This window comes from Eurosta solidaginis, chromosome 4 (assembly GCF_040869045.1).
Source record: "Eurosta solidaginis isolate ZX-2024a chromosome 4, ASM4086904v1, whole genome shotgun sequence".
In the NCBI taxonomy this organism is placed as follows: Eukaryota; Metazoa; Arthropoda; class Insecta; order Diptera; family Tephritidae; genus Eurosta; species Eurosta solidaginis.
The window spans coordinates 95915289-95931434 of NC_090322.1; the positions used below are offsets into that span (position 1 = coordinate 95915289).

A 16146-nucleotide genomic window follows, 5' to 3' on the forward strand; every position below is an offset into this window, starting at 1 on the left:
AAGTTGTGAAGAGGATCATTGATACCATCTACCGCATACAAACCATTGGAAAAACACGAAATAGAAGGGTGGTTCATTTGGAGAGGCTAGCAGCGGTTAGATCGAGAGATTTGTCTGATCGGGACGATCGGACTTAGGTGGAGAGCAGTGTGACGAATATTATCATCACTAAGCGATACAGTATCACTAAGCTGATACTAAGCAGCCACTCGTATGTACGTAAACAAATCAATCATTATGTACACATATATATATACAAGGCAGCAGAGAGATACTCACAAACGCATGACATCATCAGCCGAAGTAGTACTCACATATCCACACGCATATGGATACAAACTACAAATATACGTGTATATGCTGCTGGTAACCAAGCATGAAGTTCACGAAATTACTAGAACTTAGGAGAAATGGTTAAACGAAGAAACCGAGAATATAAAAGCAGAGTGGTCTAATATAGACCATTTTGCATTATTGAATATTGGAGTTATTTATTTTACAGTTTAGCGATTCGAACGTTAGCAGAAGGGTTGGAATAAGCGCAATTTCCCTAAATTCGTTACAATATCATATACACTTGTTTTGAATGAAATATATTAATTTTTCAGTGAGTTATTAACTTTTCGCGGCTAAATCATGCAAAAATGCCACGGTGCGACTGAGAGTGGGATTGGGACTAGAACTAGAACTGTAACTGGGATTGTGACTGGGACAGGGATTGGACTAGGACTAGAACTGGGTGGGGGTGAGATAAGAGCTAAAAACTTCTTAAGAGATATGCAGATCGACTAAGGTTAGGGAAGAACAACGTCTGCAGGGTCTGCTAGTAATCAATATAAACAGATTTAAGCTAAGAAAATATTTAGAGAACTATGTATATACTTACTAAAACTAATATTTTCATTCTAGCCCACAATCTGCAGATGTACCTGCCGAAAGGTTGAACGCAATCGATACGAGTAAAGGTTTATTACGAAGTTTTAAAAACAGATTTCAGTTTCTAAATCAGAATTTCGATTTGGACATAAATATAAGGGGAAATGCGGAAAGTGGCGAAGATAATAAATATTTTTCAGCACCGATTGAAGGTTATAGGTACGATGCTCCATCGTAAGTCGATTTCTTATTAAGTGCTAACACATATGTTTCATTAAAATTTTTATTTTTAGACAGCATCTACCTATTTTGCCGGCCGAACCATTTCGTAAATACTTGCCAACAAAGGAATGACTTTTTACACTTTATTCTTAGTAACAATTCAATTCAAGACAATTTTTCAATTTTACGGTTTGAAATTACGTAAAAATAAAAACAGAAATATTAGCGTAAAAAATGAGCACGGTTGCCACACCATGTTTTCGTTTGAAACCAAAATTCATTGTAAAAAGGACCAAATCTCCAAAGAAAGGCGCACTTTTTTTTCATTGTTGATATACAAACAATGCATACAGGAGACAAACGACTAACTTAAAATCAATAAGAATAAGAACATTTCGAATAACGGAAAAAATTCGATGACTCTTTGCCAAAGAAAAGGTAACAAAACTTGATTCGTGAAGTGACTTTATGACGAGAAACAGAAATTTGGAAACATTTAACTTGGAGGTTGTCCTTGTCAAACATACAATTTATGAAAATCAAGAAAATCGCATAGGGACTACTCTCACTTAAAAAATCGGATTCGCAATTCCGAACAATTAAAAAAAAATGCGATGACGTATTACCAAAGACCGATAAACAAAGCGATTTTGGATTTGTGGGTTGACTTTGCTGCGAAATATATAAATTTTACAAAATGGGCGCGGAACTGTCTACATATGGAAGAAGAAATTTTTAAGCCGAAAATCAAAAGACGTTGAACATACCATGTCTAAATTTGGCATGTAAGTTGTCCTCGTATATATAATAACCGTGTATGGAAACAAATAGAATCGGCTTTCCACCAAGCCCACTTTAATAAAAATTTGTATCGAAATTTCAACAAAAGGGAAAAAACGCGACAATTCATCACTTTGCCAGTAGCCTCTTACGTAATTAATAGTTTTTGTCCTTCTATCAGTAAACTATTGTGTGGACTTGGGAGTCACGATAGAGTCAACCTTCATATTAATGGTACTGGCTAGGTCGTATTAAGGTGGCAGACACACTATAGCAAACAACAATATTATATATTAAATAATTTATACCTCATTTATTGGCAATTTATTACCGCATAAACAATGTATAGCTGCGTCCGGTTCCGGAAAAAGTGAGTATCTGCTAGCTTAAGACTGAAGCCAGCAGACACTTCGTGAAAACACGACGTACAGCTTCCGAACGACTTGAATAGTTTATGTTACGTTCATTGGCTACTTATTACCACAACAAAAGACTTATAGCTGCGTCCGGTTCCGAGAAAAGTGAGTGTCTGCTAGCTTAAGACTCAAGCCAGCAGACACTTGGTGAAAACACGACGTACAGCCTCCGAACGACTTGAATGGTTTATGTTACATTTATTGGCAAAATATTACCACAAAAAAAATTTATAGCTGCGTCCGATTCCGGGAAAAGTGAGTGTCTGCTAGCTTAAGACTCAAGCCAGCAGACACATCGTGAAAACACGACGTACAGCTTCCGAACGACTTGAATAGTTTATGTTACGTTCATTGGCAACTTATTACCACAAAAAAAATTTATAGCTGCGTCCGGTTCCGAAAAAAGTGAGTGTCTGCTAGCTTAAGACTCAAGCGAGCAGACACTTCGTGAAAACACGACGTACAGCTACCGTACGACTTGAATAGATTATGTTACATTTATTGGAAATTTATTACCACAAAAAAAATTTATAGCTGCGTCCGGTTCCGAGAAAAGTGAGTGTCTGCCAGCTTAAGACTCAAGCAAGCAGACACTTCGTGAAAACACGACGTACAGCTTCCGAACGACTTGAATAGTTTATATTACATTTATTGGCAATTTACTAACACAAAAAAAGATTTATAGCTGCGTCCGGTTCCGAGAAAAGTGAGTGTCTGCTAGCTTAGGACCCAAGCCAGCAGACACATCGTGAAAACACGACGTACAGCTTCCGACCGACTTGAATAGTTTATGTTACGTTTATTGGCAGATTATTACCACAAAAAAATGTATAGCTGCGTCCGGTTCCGAGAAAAGTGAGTGTCTGCTAGCTTAAGATTAAAGCCAGCAGATACTTCGAGAAAACACGACGTATAGCTACCGTACGACTTGAATAGTTTATGTTACATTTATTGGCAATTTATTACCACAAAAAAAAATTTATAGCTGCGTCCGGTTCCGAGAAAAGTGAGTGTATGCTAGCTTAAGACTCAAGCCAGCAGACACTTCGTGAAAACACGACCTACAGCTTCCGAACGACTTGAATAATTGATATTAAATTTATTGGCAATTTATTACCGCAAAAAAAACTTATAGCTGCGTCCGGTTCCGAGACTCAAGCGAGCAGACACTTCGTGAAAACGCGAAGTACAGCTTCCAAACGACTTGAATAGTTTATGTTACATTTATCGGCAATTTATTACCACAAAAAAAAATGTATAGCTGCGTTCGGTTCCGACAAATTTGAGTGTCTGCTAGCTTAAGACTCAAGCCAGCAGACACTTCGTGAAAACGCGAAGTATAGCTTCCGAACGACTTGAGTAGTTTATGTTACCATTATTGGCAATTTATTACCACAAAAAAAATTATAGCTGCGTTCTGTTCCGAGAAAAGTGAGTGTCTGCTAGCTTAAGACTCAAGCCAGCAGACACTTCGTGAAAACCCGACGTACAGCTTCCGAACGACTTGAGTAGTTTATGTTACATTTATTGGCAATTTATTACCAAAAAAAAAAAATGTATAGCTGCGCCCGGTTCCGAGAAAAGTGAGTGTCTGCTAGCTTAAGACTCAAGCGAGCAGACACTACGTGAAAACACGACATACAGCTTCTGAACGACTTGAATAGTTTATGTTACATTTATCGGCAATTTATTACCACAAAAAAAATTTATGGCTGCGTCCGGTTCCAAGAAAAGTGAGTGTCTGCTAGCTTAAGACTCAAGCGAGCAGACACTTCTTGAAAACACGACGTACAGCTTCCGAACGACTTGAGTAGTTTATGTTACATTTATTGGCAATTTATTACCACAAAAAAAATTTATAGTTGCGTCCGGTTCCGAGAAAAGTGAGTGTCTGCTAGCTTAAGACTCAAGCGAGCAGACACTTCGTGAAAACACGACGTACAGCCTCTGAACGACTTGAATAGTTTATGTTACATTTATCGGCAATTTATTACCACAAAAAAAATTTATGGCTGCGTCCGGTTCCAAGAAAAGTGAGTGTCTGCTAGCTTAAGACTCAAGCGAGCAGACACTTCGTGAAAACACGACGTACAGCCTCTGAACGACTTGAATAGTTTATGTTACATTTATCGGCAATTTATTACCACAAAAAAAATTTATGGCTGCGTCCGGTTCCAAGAAAAGTGAGTGTCTGCTAGCTTAAGACTCAAGCGAGCAGACACTTCGTGAAAACACGACGTACAGCTTCCGAACGACTTGAATAGTTTATATTATATTTATTGGCAATTTATTACCACAAAAAAAATTATAGCTGCGTTCTGTTCCGAGAAAAGTGAGTGTCTGCTAGCTTAAGACTCAAGCCAGCAGACACTTCCTGAAAACACGACGTACAGCTTCCCAACGACTTCAATAGTTTATGTTACATTTATTGGCAATTTATTAACACAAAAAAAATTTATAGTTGCGTCCGGTTCCGAGAAAAGTGAGTGTCTGCTAGCTTAAGACTCAAGCCAGCATACACTTCGTGAAAACACGACGTACAGCTTCCGAACAACTTGAATATTTTATATTACATTTATTATCAATTTATTACCACAAAAAAAATGTATAGCTGCGTCCGGTTCCGAGAAAAGTGAGTGTCTGCTAGCTTAAGACTCAAGCCAGCGGACACTTCGTAAAAACACGACGTACAGCTTCCGTACGACTTGAATAGTTTATATTATATTTATTGGCAATTTATTACCACAAAAAAAAACTATAGCTGCGTCAGGTTCCGAGAAAAGTGAGTGTCTGCTAGCTTAAGACTCAAGCCAGCGGACACTGAAATCACGACGTACAACTTCCGAACGTCTTGAATAGTTTATGTTAGATTTATTACCACAAAAAAATTTATAGCTGCGTCCTGCGTACTGTTTTCACACAGGCGGCTCATTGAATAATAAAGGCAGTTTTCTACATTAAGACGCTTATTGAGCTCAATCTTCCCTACAAAATTCGAATCTATTATTATTTCATTAGTAGCTAATCGAATGCCTAATGAAGTCAAAAGCACAATGCAACTCTGTTGGCAGCGTTCCGCTTCCGTTTCCGCTTCTTAGTTTTTGGTGTGTTCAGTGCTTAAAAATGTCATTTGTCAAAGCAAATGTCATTGTCTGCATGGCGGAACGATACAAGGTGGCCGCATCGAACAGCTGATTATAACCTTTTTTATTTGATTTTATTGCAGGCGGGTTTGATGGGGCTCTATCCCTCCTGTGGCCTCCGCTAGGCTGCGTTGGACTTTTCGCGGAACACGGGTATGCTTGCCTTTCAGCACGAACTAGCTCGTCGGATATGGGTGGGTTTCATTTTCCACAGTCCACGCAGCAGCCGCAAAAGAGAAAAATATTCATACCCTTAAGTGACACCGGAGTAATCACTCCACCCTCGTAGCATCTGCCCAGCCACGGCCAATAGAATCATCAAACCCCCCGTTCTAACTCCCAATACCCCTAACTGTCCCTGTCCGTCCCTTCGTACCCCCCTTGTCCAAGTCTCGGTTCGCCTCCTTTGCATGAGGCCGGCCAATCCGCCCCTCCTCAACCTTTGCCAACCCAGGCCCTTGTGGCTGGCCCCTAAAATTCCACACTCATGCCACCTTACCACTTCCCCATGTCATCCCGTCCTCGTCCGTCATGACCCCGTCAAGGAAATCATTCACCACACCTTCACTTTGACTTTAACAATTCATTATAACTTTATTTCAATTATCACTTAATTTATTTTATCTTCATTCAAAGAAATATGATAACCTAAATTAAGGATGCATGACGGTGCAACCCTCGTGTGTGGACCCAGTTGAGCCGAGTTCTAAAACCCTTTTTCCAAAAACCAAAATCGAAAAAAAACCAGAAGCCTGCCCCAGGACGTCCCAGTTTGCAACCCTGGCCTTCAGACTAATGCATTTGTTTACAGTTAATTTCGAACCTTTGTGCGGCCCCCTATGGATAGCAGCACTTGCCTGCACCGATTTGCATCTCCTATTGGACGATCACGTCCCACTTATGTGTAGGTATAAACTAAATTGCTTTAAATTGGTATTTCTAAAAGTATAATATTCCTACAGGGAATTCATTTCCCGTTTGTATGTATGTATGTAAATGTGGATTAGATTATATATCTAAATATATGCAGGCTCCTACTGAGCATTCATGCCCCACTTGCCCATGCACATAAAGAAACTCCTACCATGGATACATCCTTGAATGTGGGAGAGGGCTGACGAAAACAACCTGAAGTGGCTCAAGCCTGTGACCCTTGATGGAAGGTCACCTTGTCGCGGCCCGATCAGAGTGTATACGTGCTTGTTGACTTGAGTTGACTCACCTCAGATTGCTGTGAACGACCCTACCTCACCTTGTTAACTCAAACTCAAATCACCCTAATGTACACTTGTCTATGTCTCTTGTGTCAGGAATAACCATAGGGGTAAAAGATCTGACTCTCCTCGAGGTTTATACATATCTTGGAGGTCCAGTTACGTCAATTCGGAGCAACGCATAGTCCACCATAACAACTATCCTCACTATCACAAATTCACTTGTAGGCCAGGTGTTTTTGCCACCCCTAATTATACGTATGGGGTTATCAGGCTGCACCGAATTCACACAACTGACCTCACATGTAACATATATATAATTATTATAATAACTCGCGGCCGGGATTATTGCTCCGTTTGTAATCGGACCCTCCTGGGCCTTGACCTTTGTGGTATGGGTTAGTACGGCTGGGCGAGCAGCTATCACTGTAGGCCTCCCTCGCGGATGGGTTGAATCCGTTTTCCGGAAGATTGACCCAAAAAAAAAGTTTGTGGAAGTCCGCAGCCAACAGTCACTAATTGTTTACGTTAGTTGGGTGTCTATGAAGGACCACCGCCTCATATTCCTTTATTTCCCACAACAACAGCTACAGAACAAGAGGGTGTTACCTTACGTTCGCCTTCAAGTTCGTTTTATGGCATTCCTCTATTTCCGGCTGCCCTGTCACCGAATTACTCCGGCTCACCACTCTTACGTTCCGGGCTCGATTTTTATGCGATATTTTGTGGAACTGGGCCTACCCCAGCACACCTGTCAGGGATCAACCACAATTAAAGTCCACCATAATAAGGTATTTTAATTGTCATTCTTACCTTTTTGACGTGGTCCTCCGCTGCCGTCAATTCCCAGACTCCACAATGTTTTCCGACACCAATTTGTGTTCTTCCAGGCGCCGGGTTGTATTGGCCTCAGTTTTTGAGCTCCCACCTTCAGAGTGCAAATAAGATGCCTCTAAATTTGTCGGCTTGAATTTTCGCCTGGTGTGGTCGCCGTTCTTTCCAAAAAAGGTTTTCCGGCTGTTAGTTAACTTGGCTGCGGCTTAACTCGTAGCTTCTTAATGGCAAATTTTACCTTTTGTTCGCTAGCGCCTTGGTGTGTTCGATTACCCGTTTAGATTCAACTACTGTTTGCGACGCACCGTAGTCGGACACAACTTTTTTATCACGTGACGGGTCGATCGCAACGAGGCGGTCGTAACAGGGCGAGTCGGCCGATGCAACATATTGCATGGCAGGCTCGAAACACGACTACTGGCCATACGATACTACACCCGCATATCCTTGGCATGAAAAATGCCTTTGGACCTGCCGCTCATATCCCCCAGCTCATACAAGCAATTTCCCACTGGTCTCAGAACCACCGCCTTCACATATTTATTCGCAAGCTTCACATTGAAATTGCGCGTCGCGTCACTCTGCCTAAAGCTGCGCCTATAGACTACCTGCCCGGGTCTGTATGTGATGGGCCTAGCCCGGGTGTTGTACACTCTTTTGCCTTTCTCGTATGCGAGCTTCAGACTATTTCTAATTTTATCCCTCAGAAGCTTCAGGCGTATGTCCCGCGGTACGACCTCTACTTCGGAATCGTTAGCACACTCCAGTCTGCGTAGTATCTCGTACGTGTCCCCGTGCTGCACCATGGATTGACCAAAGACTGCCTTGTAGGGCTCCGTCCGGATCGCCTCGTGAACCGCGCTCCGAAGAGCAAAAGCTGCCTTTGAGAGATGAGTGTCCCAAGACTTTTGATCGGTTTCATCAATGTAGTACCTAATGATGGCTAGTAAGGATCGGTTTATTCTTTCGGACGCGTTAGGCTGGGGTGAATAGGCGGCCGTACGGACATGTTTGACCCCATAACCCTTAAGGAAATCACTGAACGCCTTCGAGACGAACTGCCGGCCGTTATCCGAATGGATTGTCTCCGGCACACCGAAGATGTGAAAGATGTCGTTTTCTAAGTACCGGATTACCTCCCTCGAAGTCGCACTCCTCATAGGCTTGACGAATACGAATTTTGAATAGTGGTCGAGGACAACGAAGATATACGAATTGCCGTCGCGAGACCTCGGATATGGACCGCAGAAGTCTATGTATAGCCGCTGGAGGACTCTTTCCGTCTCGACACGATCCCCCATTAACGGTCTCTGTATCGCGTTCGTTGCTTTGCAGCATTTGCACACGTAACATTTGCGAACAAATTCCTTAACAGCAGAGACCATTCCGGGCCAGAAATACCGAGCACGAAGCCGGTTGACTATCTTCGCTACGCCGCCATGTCCTACCGCTGCGCCGCAATGCATCATCTTCAGCAGCTCCCCTCCCAGTCCCTCGGGCACCCAAACTTTCCACATGGAATCCTCGATTTCATCGTCTCGTTGGAAACGTACACGCTTGTAGATCACGCCGTCCTGTACCCTTACATCGGGCAACTGGTCGGAAGTATCCTCCACCGCACGCTTTAGCTGGTTGTAACTCTCAGACTGGAATTCTGGACTACTTAGTGATAAATCGGCACGGAAAGTGTCATCACTCAATTCGTCCATGTGCACTCGGCTCAACGCGTCTGGGACTACATTCTCTGCGCCCTTTCGATGTACAATTTCGAAGTCGAATCCTTGGAGCTTGATGCTCCAGTGCGCCAAACGTCCCGAGAGATCGCGTTGATTCATGAGCCACTTGAGACTCTTGTGATCCGTAATAATGGTGAACCGAACTTCGTCTATATACGGCCGAAACTTCTGCACACTTACCACCGCTGCTAAGCATTCCAGCTCCGTGATCGTATAGTTTCGTTGAGCGAAATTCAGTTTCTGCGAAATGTATGAGATGGGTCTCTCATTGCCCTCGCCGTCCAGCTGGAAGAGCACCCCTCCGATTCCCGTAGTGGACGCGTCACACTGGACATAGAAAGGCTTTGCGAAGTCCGGATTGACCAACACTCTTGGCGATACCAGCACGTTCTTCAATTCTTGGAAAGCAGTAAAAGCCTCATCCGTCATACAAAACTCCTTCTTCTTCCTCAGACAATCCGTCAACGGTGACGTGATGGTAGCAAAGTTCGGCACAAATCTCCTGTACCACCCTGTAAGTCCCAAGAATCTCCGAAGTTGTTTGATAGTTTTCGGTACGGGAAACTGCACCATCGCTTCGAGCTTCGCCGGATCCGTCCGCAGTTCTCCCTGACCTATAATAAACCCTAGGTATGGGATCTCTTTCTGGCAGAACTTTGATTTCTGCACATTGATTGTCAGTCCGGCCTTCGCGAGGCACTCTGCTATCTCAGACAAGTGTTGAAGATGAGTTTGGAAGTCCGGTGAGCAAACTAAAAGGTCATCTATATAGATGAAAACATTGTCCCGGAGTCTGGACGGAACAACACGGTCCATCAGGCGACACAACCTTTGGCTGGCATTACATAGGCCGAACGGCATGACCTTGAAGTGGTAAAGCGGGCGGCCCGGAACCGTAAAGGCGTTTTTCTCCCGCGATCTCTTTTCCAGCGGGATTTGCCAGAAGGCGTCCTTGAAGTCCAGTCCCGTTATGAAGAATGTGTCCTTGAGTCTGCTGAGTATTCCCTCCACATGCTGAGTGGGATACGCATCCTTCTTCGTCCGCTCGTTCAGCTTCCTCATGTCGACGCACAGTCGATTCTTATCCGGCTTTTGGACCAGCACTATCGGTGAGCTCCATGCGCTGTCACTCTCTTCGATGACGCCAAGCTTCAACATCCGGTCTATCTCCTCATACGCACATTTCTGCTTCACTGGCGACAAGGGATAATAGCGTTGTTTTACGGGCACCGTCTCATCATAAACATCGATGACGTGCTCCATCAAGTGCGTTTTCCCTAGCCCCAATTTAGCAGAAGATGGGAATAGACTTTTAACGTGTTCCAGCTTAACCTTCTGTTCCTGTGATAGCTCAATCACATTGCTGTCCTCACCAGTTATTTCCGAAATTGCCGGCGGCATCAGACCAAACTTATCCCAGAAATCTATACCTAGGTAGAGTCTCTGCTTCAAACTCGGAACTATGTACAAGGTCAAGCCCACTGTCGTCTGTCTCCACTGAACCTTTGCCTTTAGCTTGCCGATGATTGCCTGCACCTTTCCATCCGCTGTTCTTAGTTCCTCGTCCATGGATTGAACGTCGTCCGTACACAGCATTTTAACCGCGTCTCCACCTACGCAACTAACCGACGCTCCGCTGTCCAACAGACCCTTGATCTTGACTCCATTTACGATGACTTCAGTATATGGCCGCTTATCCAATTCGCTTCGGATAATGGTCGCTTCTAGGGCTCGTCTAACATGTTTCCTCTCTTTGATTTTATCTCGCACCTTCTCAATCTTTTTCTTATTCCTTTCTCTATGCTTCCCTTTTTCCCTTTCCTCAACCTTATCCCCGAATATTCTCCTCCTAACTTCAGGTAGTGCTGTCTTCTTTCATTCCAGGTTCTATATAACGATGTTCTCTTTGGCTTCGGTTGCACTGTGTTCTTAAGTATTGTCACTGTTCTTGTTTCGGTCCGGGTGTGGCTGGTTCTGACGGTTCTTCCCAGAGTTGCCGCCAGCCATGTGGTTTTCCTGTTTGCATTTGTCGCACAGCACAAATCTCGTTCGCATCTCGTTGCATTTGAAGCAAACCAGGTCATGGAATTTGGAACTGCACGCCACATCTTCTGTCGTATCCACCTTTTTGACCGTTTGGCAGATCCTCGCCTCTGCGGGTCCTCTATTCGATTCGGTTCGGTGAAACGCCTTGCGATCTCGACCGTCCAGCGCCTCCAATGATACCTCCTCCGCGGCGTCGCATGCGTCCTTGTGAGGCTCTGCCTCTACCTCGTCGACCAGCTTCCTCCTCGGAAACTTTTGCTCTTGTTCCTTGAGGTGCTTCGCGGCCCGCCTGCACTCCTCCTTCAGCTGCTGCAGCGTTTCTATGTGACATCCAAAAATCAAGTTCTTAATTTTGTATTTCAAATTTCGTCTCATCAGGTTAACTAAACTAAGCTCGGGCATCCGATCCTTCATCGTAAATGCCCTACCCTTGATGCTTGCGTAAAATTCGTCAAATGTTTCAGAAAATTCCTGTTTCCTTTCGTTCATTGCCTGTCTAATCTCTTCGTCGCAATCGGCTTTCCTGAACTGGTTCAGCAACGCGCTACGGAGTTCGGCAAACCCTACATTTTTCCCTTCCGAATGTTCCTCCATAAACAGCCAAAACCAATCCTGTGCCGATCCCTCCAAAAGCAAATGAAAGTTGGCATATAAATCCTCCGAAGAAATGTTGTGACGTTTTTGTAACGTTTCCACCCGAAACAAAAACCTTTCAACGGGTATTGACTTCGAGTTTCCCGCATATCTCAAGCCCCAATCTTTAATTATTTTAAACTTCAACTTATCGGTCCGTGCGACCCCGGTATTACCATCTGGTGAATCGGTGAACAGCCGCCGGCAGGCCTGCGATCGCTGATCTCCTGACGGACCATTTGACTCGCACTCTTCGCACGAACGGTCTACCAACGCCTGTTCCCCAGACCCCGATTTCTCGTCTAATTTATCATTACTGTGGTGTCTCTCCACGGCTGAGACCCTATCCCCCAAGCTACGCACGTCCTTCCGAAGTTTCAACATCGCTTCATTGATAGCATCCGCCGTGGTTTTATTTACGTCCATCTGGTATTGGAAGAACATCGACTCGAACTTCTGCAACAGCTCGCCGCTGACTTTGTCCAACAGCGACACCTCTGGCGAAGGAATGTCACCCACGGGTATGATCCGCTGGCCTCCACGCGATGTCTCGACCACTTGATTTCTGTCATCGCCTATGGCGCCTTCTTCCCTGCCGGTATCCTCTTGCTCGACTATGGCACTTTCGTCCTCGTCGGCGATTGTTTTCGAAGTCCTATCTTTATCCCCCACTTGCTTCTTATTACTGCCATGCAGCCCTGCTTTCCGCGAATCCCTTCTCGTCATGATACAACCGAGCTATTATCTCCTCACAAAAAAATTTTGTTCGCGAAGCCCAAGCCGTGCGTTTACAAAATGTTAAAGTTTATATACGTCTGTCGATATGTAAGTTTCAAGTTTCAAATAAAGAGTAAACTTAGATTCAATACAGTAAATATTTACATGTATACTCAGTTATTTCTTCTGAAAGTTAAATTCTGTGCGTAAAGCAGCGTATCAACCCTGATTCAGCGCAATGTCAGTTCTAGCAATTACCGTGTGATATAGTATTTCTTTACTATTCCGTGTGAATTTAAAATAACGAATGAATTGTTTCAAAAGTGTGTGATGAATTTCTTCCCAATCGGAAGCCTCCGTCAAACTACCCCAACCCATCAAAAGTCGTCCTAACCAACACCCCTGGGTGAACACTCCACAGCCATATGGACTTGAACCTCATCCATATGGGATGGCCACGAACACCCACTCAGCCCAGACCGAATTCAGGACTACCTCAAGCGTCACGCACATGCGTCGAAGCACGACACTGTAGCCGCCCCGGCCCGATCCAAACCCAACTTCAGTAAAACGTGTATAGGCTACCTCAATTGATGCGCCCCAAAATCTGACGCAACCACTGTAGCCGCCCACCAGTTGAACTGAACTGATACTTCTAGTCGCATGTGGAACTACCTCAAGTGCGGCGTCCTGATCCACCATCTGCAATGTAGCTGCTCCACCTCGACCTGAACAGACCCCCCGATATTCCTTCAATTGTACTTATATCCCTTCGCACAATCATCCGGACATACTTCCCCAAAATGAGCTGCGTCAGGATCCCGCCCTTCCTAATGATGATTCTATTATGCCTCAAAATTTTTAGCCAGATGCAAAAGTATTAAATTTGAAAAAAAGGTCATGAAGTACCCACTTTCGTGGGCCCCACATTTGGGCACCAATTTCTTATTGCAAGCGGGTTTGATGGGGCTCTATCCCTCCTCTGGCCTCCGCTAGGCTGCGTTGGACTTTTCGCGGAACACGGGTATGCTTGCCTTTCAGCACGAACTAGCTCGTCGGATATGGGTGGGTTTCATTTTCCACAGTCCACGCAGCAGCCGCAAAAGAGAAAAATATTCATACCCTTAAGTGACACCGGAGTAGTCACTCCACCCTCGTAGCATCTGCCCAGCCACGGCCAATAGAATCATCAAACCCCCCGTTCTAACTCCCAATACCCCTAACTGTCCCGGTCCGTCCCTTCGTACCCCCCTTGTCCAAGTCTCGGTTCGCCTCCTTTGCATGAGGCCGGCCAATCCGCCCCTCCCCAACCTTTGCCAACCCAGGCCCTTGTGGCTGGCCCCTAAAATTCCATCTACCCCACATTCATGAGTCACTCCCCACACTCATGCCCCCTTACCACTTCCCCATGTCATCCCGTCCTCGTCCGTCATGACCCCGTCAAGGAAATCATTCACCACACCTTCACTTTGACTTTAACAATTCATCATAACTTTATTTCAATTATCACTTAATTTATTTTATCTTCATTCAAAGAAATATGATAACCTAATTTAAGGATGCACGTCGGTGCAACCCTCGTGTGTGGACCCAGTTGAGCCGAGTTCTAAAACCCTTTTTCCAAAAACCAAAATCGAAAAAAAAACCAGAAGCCTGCCCCAGGACGTCCCAGTTTGCAACCCTGGCCTTCAGACTAATGCATTTGTTTACAGTTAATTTCGAACCTTTGTGCGGCCCCCTATGGATAGCAGCACTTGCCTGCACCGATTTGCATCTCCTATTGGACGATCACGTCCCACTTATGTGTAGGTATAAACTAAATTGCTTTAAATTGGTATTTCTAAAAGTATAAATATTCCTACAGGGTATTCATTCCCCGTTTGTATGTATGTATGTAAATGTGGATTAGATTATATATCTAAATATATGCAGGCTCCTACTGAGCATTCATGCCCCACTTGCCCATGCACATAAAGAAATTCCTACCATGGATACATCCTTGAATGTGGGAGAGGGCTGACCAAAACAACCTGAAGTAGCTCAAGCCTGTGACCCTTGATGGAAGGGCACCTTGTCGCGGCCCGATCAGAGTGTATGCGTGCTTGTTGACTTGAGTTGACTCACCTCAGATTGCTGTGGACGACCCTACCTCACCTTGTTAACTCAAACTTCACCTTAATGTACACTTGTCTATGTCTCTTGTGTCAGGAATAACCATACGGGTAAAAGATCTGACTCTCCTCGAGGTTTATACATAGCTTGGAGGTCCAGTTACGTCAATTCGGAGCAACGCATAGTCCACCATAACAACTATCCTCACTATCACAAATTCACTTGTAGGCCAGGTGTTTTTGCCACCCCCTAATGATACGTATGGGGTTATCAGGCTGCACCGAATTCACACAACTGACCTCACATGTAACATATATATAATTATTATAATAACTCGCGGCCGGGATTATTGCTCCGTTTGTAATCGGACCCTCCTGGGGCTTGACCTTTGTGGTATGGGTTAGTACGCCTGGGCGAGCAGCTATCACTGTAGGCCTCCCTCGCGGATGGGTTGAATCGTGAGTTTTTCCGGAAGATTGACCCAAAAAAAATGTTTGTGGAAGTCCGCAGCCAACAGTCACTAATTGTTTACGTTAGTTGGGTGTCTATGAAGGACCACCGCCTCATATCCCTTTATTTCCCACAACAACAACTACAGAACAAGAGGGTGTTACCTTACGTTCGCCTTCAAGTTCATTTTATGGCATTCCTCTATTTCCGGCTGCCCTGTCACCGAATTACTCCGGCTCACCACTCTTACGTTCCGGGTTCGATTTTTATGCGATATTTTGTGGAACTGGGACCACCCCAGCACACCTGTCAGGGATCAACCACCATTAAAGTCCACCATAATAAGGTATTTTAATTGTCATTCTTACCTTTTTGACGTGGTCCTCCGCTGCCGTCAATTCCCAGACTCCACAGTGTTTTCCGACACCAATTTGTGTTCTTCCAGGCGCCGGGTTGTATTGGCCTCAGTTTTTGAGCTCCCACCTTCAGAGTGCAAATAAGATGCCTCTAAATTTGTCGGCTTGAATTTTCGCCTGGTGTGGTCGCCGTTCTTTCCAAAAAAGGTTTTCCGGCTGTTAGTTAACTTGGCTGCGGCTTAACTCGTAGCTTAATGGCAAATTTTACCTTTTGTTCGCTAGCGCCTTGGTGTGTTCGATTACCCGTTTAGATTCAACTACTGTTTGCGACGCACCGTAGTCGGACACAACTTTTTTATCACATGACGGGTCGATCGCAACGAGTCGGTCGTAACAATTTGATACATCAACTACCGGCGCAGTACGATTTTGACATTTGTCCATCGAATTTACAAGTACATGGAATTTTGTTTGTTTGTAGGTATGTCACCATGCTCCCACCTTGTATCGTTCCGCCATGATTATCTGTCTCGTCCTTCACACTAATCGAGCAGTTACTTCTGTGTGAAAGCAAAAATTTACGATTTCATTAGCAGGTGAAATGAGATCAT

At 44.4% G+C, this 16146-nt stretch overlaps 2 protein-coding genes across 3 annotated transcripts in view; one reads left to right on the top strand and one right to left on the bottom strand.

Annotated features, from left to right (window-relative positions):
• Window positions 1-1333, top strand: part of Cpr11A (Cuticular protein 11A) — a 156211-nt gene extending 154878 nt beyond the window's left edge. Inside the window, exons 4-5 of one of the 2 annotated variants that reach the window (XM_067782290.1) lie at window positions 910-1110; window positions 1170-1333. In XM_067782290.1, coding sequence (XP_067638391.1) covers window positions 910-1110; window positions 1170-1230 — 262 coding nt within the window. In that variant the 3' untranslated portion in view covers window positions 1231-1333. The remainder of the gene's footprint in view (window positions 1-909; window positions 1111-1169) is intronic. The other variant, XM_067782291.1, reaches the window with a different exon arrangement.
• A 4678-nt stretch (window positions 1334-6011) lies between these two features.
• LOC137250064 (uncharacterized) lies at window positions 6012-15732 on the bottom strand. Its single transcript, XM_067782292.1, has 2 exons — window positions 15548-15732; window positions 6012-15485 (listed from the first exon to the last, which is right to left on the bottom strand). Exon 2 carries the CDS (start codon window positions 12624-12626, stop codon window positions 11151-11153), a length of 1476 nt encoding a protein of 491 aa, XP_067638393.1. The 5' UTR covers window positions 12627-15485; window positions 15548-15732; the 3' UTR covers window positions 6012-11150.
• Between the last annotated feature and the right edge of the window lie 414 nt (window positions 15733-16146).